The sequence below is a fragment of the Mus caroli genome, chromosome 15, assembly GCF_900094665.2.
Source record: "Mus caroli chromosome 15, CAROLI_EIJ_v1.1, whole genome shotgun sequence".
In the NCBI taxonomy this organism is placed as follows: domain Eukaryota; kingdom Metazoa; phylum Chordata; class Mammalia; order Rodentia; family Muridae; genus Mus; species Mus caroli.
In genome coordinates this window covers 28,224,260-28,229,070 of record NC_034584.1, presented here as the reverse complement: position 1 = coordinate 28,229,070, position 4,811 = coordinate 28,224,260, and the positions used below count along the sequence as shown (strand labels likewise).

At 35.2% G+C, this 4,811-nt stretch overlaps 1 protein-coding gene across 3 annotated transcripts in view; it reads right to left on the bottom strand.

The window, feature by feature from the left end:
- Positions 1 to 4,811, bottom strand: part of Cpq (carboxypeptidase Q) — a 455,565-nt gene that overhangs the window by 349,587 nt on the left and 101,167 nt on the right. For all 3 annotated transcript variants that reach the window (XM_029469722.1, XM_021183239.2, XM_021183241.2), the window contains one exon: positions 2,915 to 3,362. In XM_029469722.1, the coding sequence (XP_029325582.1) occupies positions 2,915 to 3,341 (427 nt within the window). In that variant the 5' untranslated portion in view covers positions 3,342 to 3,362. The remainder of the gene's footprint in view (positions 1 to 2,914; positions 3,363 to 4,811) is intronic.

Below are 4,811 nucleotides of genomic sequence, written 5' to 3'. Positions count from 1 at the left end.
ATGACAAGAACTTCAAGTCTCTGAAGAAAGAAATTAAAGAGGATCTCAGAAGATGAAAAGATCTCCCATGCTCATGGGTTGGCAGGATTAATACAGTAAAAGTGGGTATCTTGCCAAAAGCTATCTCCAGATTCAATGCAATCCCCATCAAAATTCCAACTCAATTCTTCACTGTGTTAGAAAGAGCAATTTGCAAATTCATCTGAAATAACAAAAACCTAGGATAGCAAAAACTATTTTCAACAATAAAAGAACCCCTGGTGGAATCACCATGCCTGACCTCAAGCTGTTCTACAGAGCAATTGTGATAAAACCTACATGGTACTGGTACAGCAAAAGACAGGCAGATCAATGGAATACAATTGAAGACCCAGAAATGACCCCACATACCTATGGTCACTTGATCTTTGACAAGGGAGCTAAAACCACCCAGTGGGAAAAAAAAAAACAGCATTTTCAACAAATGGTTCTGGCACAACTGGCAGCTATCATTTTCCTACTTTCTTTCTCAGCCTTTTTATCCTTTGAGTAGAGGAAGGAAGCTGATTTGTTTGAGGTAATTTTATATCCAGCCACTTTGTTGAAATGGTTTCTGCTGTAAGAATTCCCTGGTGGAATTTTAGTGGTCAGTTATGTATAGTATTATATTATCTGCAAATAGTGATATCTTGACTTCTTTCTTTCAATTTGTTTCTCTTTGACCTCCATTCATTGTCTAATTGCTCTGGCTAGAACTCCCAGTACCATATTGAATAGGTAGAGAGAGATTAGGCAGCCTTGTCTTTCCCTGATTTTAGTGGGATTACTTCAAATTTCTCTCCTTTTAGTTTGATGTTGGCTAATGGTTTGCTGCATATTGATTTTGTTATGTTTATGTATGTGCCCCGAATTTCTGATCTATCCAAGACTTTTAACATGAAGAGGTGTTCTATTTTGTCAAAAACTTTTCAACGTCTAATGAGATGATCATGTGGTATTGTTCTTTGAGTTTGTTTATAGAGTTGATTACATTAATGGAGTCCTTGTATTGAACCATCACTGCTTCTCTGGGATAAAACTTACTTGTTCATGGTGAATGATGGTTTTGCTATGTTCTTGGATTTGGTTTGCTAGAATTTTATTATTTTTGCATCAATATTCATAAGGATAATTGATCTCATATTCTCTTTATTTGTTGGGTCTTTGTGTGATTTAGAATACATGACCCAATAAAGAACAATTTAAAAATAGATCAATTAAAAATAGAAACATTTACATTGTAAGTGTAAGTGTATTTTATTATAATAAATGTATTATATATTATAGGATATATATAGAGAGAGGGAGAGAGAGAGAGAGAGAAGGGAAGGAGAAACATAGTGGCAGTCAAATCTGATGGCTCAGCACTTATCACTAAGTTTAAAAACCTAAATTTGCTCCTCAAGACCAACATGGTAGAGAAGAGAACTAACTTCAGCACTGTATCTCCATTTTCACACACATGCTTACATACACATATATGCACACACAGAAACTTGTATACACATGCATATACAAACATACACACACAAAGAAATTAATAAAATAAAAAGCAATAATAAAAATCATGGCAGGATGCTAAGTGTCATTTGTCAATAGTAAAATGCAAAGCAAGACCACAGTGAGTTACTGTTAGGTAACTATAAGCAACCAGATAAATGTTGTATGTACATGGAGCAATTATACATTTTTAGTTAGAATATAAAAGGTGCAATTTTCAGAGAATAGTTTTGATGTGCTTCAGTAAAGTAAATCTAGAGCTATTAAATGTCCCATAAATTCTTCTTCTTGTTATATAAACAATATTAATGACAACATATTCACACAAACTTGTGCATAATTGTATATAATGGTGTTATTTAAGATAGGGAAAAGTGGAAACAGCAAAAAAGATGACACTGATTGATAAAGAAAACTAAAATAAAATACCTTTTCTCAACAAAATGTAGCACTTACATGTGCTACAATGCAGATGACATAAAAACATAATGCTGAGTAAAACATGTCAGTCACAAAAGACCAAAGAATGTATGTTCCATCTTTGTACCATTTCCAGAATGGTAAAATACACAAAGACTGAATGCAGGATAGTGTTTTCCTGGGTCTTGGGACTGCTGTTAGAGGGGTAAACGTAACTGCATTATGTGGTCTGAGGGAGACAGCAATGAAATATTGAACATCCAGACTGTGTTCTACAGTCCAATTGTTCTAGAATTATTCTGAAAAATTTTGTGAATATACTAAAAATAATTACATGTATATTTCTAGTTGATAGATATTATAGTGCATGAATTTTTAAAAATGATTTTTTTAGTAAACTGATACATTTCTACTGGGTCCTGGCATAGGAGAAAGTAAAAAGAATACAAAATATTTTTTCTACCACAGTAAATTAATCTATGAATACTTTCAAGTTTTATTGTTTGGGAACAATAATTAATTGGCTATATATTCCATATCCACTAACTATATTGCTGGATAAAACTGGAGCCAGGGTACTGATACTATGTTATTGAAAGTCATTATGCATAGCTTCTTTCTGAAAAGAAATGGAAGAGATAGAAAAAGAAAAGAAAGAAGAAAGCAGATATCAATTGTATAAAGATTACAGGAGGGCTGGACTCTGGGTACAATGGAAGAGCACTTACTTAGCAAGTTTGAAGCCCCAGCATCACAGAAAACAGTTATTAGGGGCACATACCTATAACCCCCAGCACTTGGGAGGTAGAATAAGAAGATCACAAGTTCAAAGTCACTCTTTGATATATAGTGAATTCAAAACTAACCCAGGTTACATGAAATCCAAGTGTTTATTTAAAACAACTTAAAGGGAGGGAAGGAGGAAAAGAGAGAAGGGATTAAGTTAAAGAGTAAAGCCAATTAAAAATCACAGTACCTCCTGGTGGAGTCCCAATGCTGCTGCCAAGACCTAGAATAGCCATCTTGTGAATTCGAGGCACAAGCATCACTGCAGATTCTTCTCCCCTCTCCCAGTGGGGTATTCTGACCTGCTCCAGGTGAACATTTTCTAGTCCATCTTGCTGCAGGTTTTGGTACATGATTTGGATAGCTTTCTCTAGGTTCTTAGAGCCACTCAGTCTGGGTCCAACAGTATCAACTAGAAGTCCCAAACGCTCATAGGACCGGTTCTGGTATTTACCATAAACAGCAAGGTTGATAATTGCTTTAGCAACATCTTCATAGTTGGCTATTTCTTCTTTTATTTCTTGAAATGTTCGCTGAGAAACACTATTCTTGAATATAGCTTTACCAGAGCCCAAGGCTAAAAGGTGGACAATGAACAGGAAGAAAAGGGACCTCATTGTTCCTAGTTGCTTTTCTTCCTGAAAGAAATAAATAAGAAACAAGTTTTAGGAAAAAAAAAAAAAAAACTCACAGGCATCTGCCCATAACACATGGCCTGCTTTCCTTGTCCTCTTCCTTTTCCAGCCATTGTCCAACTTCCCCCATCATATTCAACAATTGAGTTCCTATGAATAGACAGGCCAAAGAACACTCACCCTTACTAACACCGTGATATGTATCAAATATGTAGAGTCACTTGTTATCTAGGATATTGTTATTAAAAGACAGAGAGAGGGGGCGGAGGGAGATAGACAAACAGATAGAGAGCTACAAAGAGGACAGGGAGGAGGGGGAAGAAAACGCATTGGTCAAAGTGATGCTTGCTGCATGTCCCCCTTAATGGAACTCTAGCAAACTGGGTGGCCACCTTCCCTCTGCTCAAATAGGCTCTTTCTTCTTTGCCTGGAAAACTTGACTTTTGAGGTTATCTCAGATGTATTTTTTTCACTAATATCATTTCCACTAAAGATACCTAATTCTTTTTAAACAATATTTATTGAATATCAGGTATATTCCAGGAACTGTGATATACTTTTAGAAGCAGAGAACTAAAACAAATGCAAAAACAAAGATGAGGATTTGTTATTCTTCAACTCTATGTTATACATTATCTACAGGTTAATAATAAAAACAGTGCAACACATTTATTTCATTATTGTTATGTATCAGATGCTGTTCTATGTACACTGCTCTTGTTATTACATTTAATCCTCACAGTAACTCAGCTTCATGAGGCAGACTCTTATGACATTTGCTTTAATAAATAAGGAACAACTGGAGCACTAGCACAGAGAGATTAAGGAACTGGAAATATATAATATTTTTTCCAGTTCTAAGCTCTATGTTAAACAGTACTACTCATTTAGCACTGCAGAAAGTTAAAGTCCATGATAAATAACACAGGTAAGTATGTGTAGTGCTGCACAGTTTAGGACCCAATAGTCTCATGGGTTCAGTTTAAGTAAATTAACATTAAGCAGAATTTAAAATTCAATTCTTCATTTTTTTCTGACATATTTCAAGTACTCAGTAGGCACATGTGACTAGTGGCTGCCACCCCACACAATTCAAACAGAATGATTGTCATAGCAGAAAGCTTGGATAATATCAAGTCAGACAATTTTTAAATTGTGTAGACATTGTGGCTCAACTACCTCTTCCAATAGAATTGTCATCAAGAGAGTTATTGGGAAGAGAGACTTTAAGTTTAAGTCTTAACTTAAAACTTCTACCCTTCTGAATGAACCAAAAGTTGACATCACAGAGTGAACTCATCATAACCTCTTCTGGTCTCTCTTTAACCCCTTCTCCTGTCCTTTTGCAATATGATATGTTATGATAATGTTATGAAAGGATAAGAAATCCTCTATCACACTATGGGGGACTTTTGGGATAGCATTGGAAATGTAATTGAGGAAAATATGTAA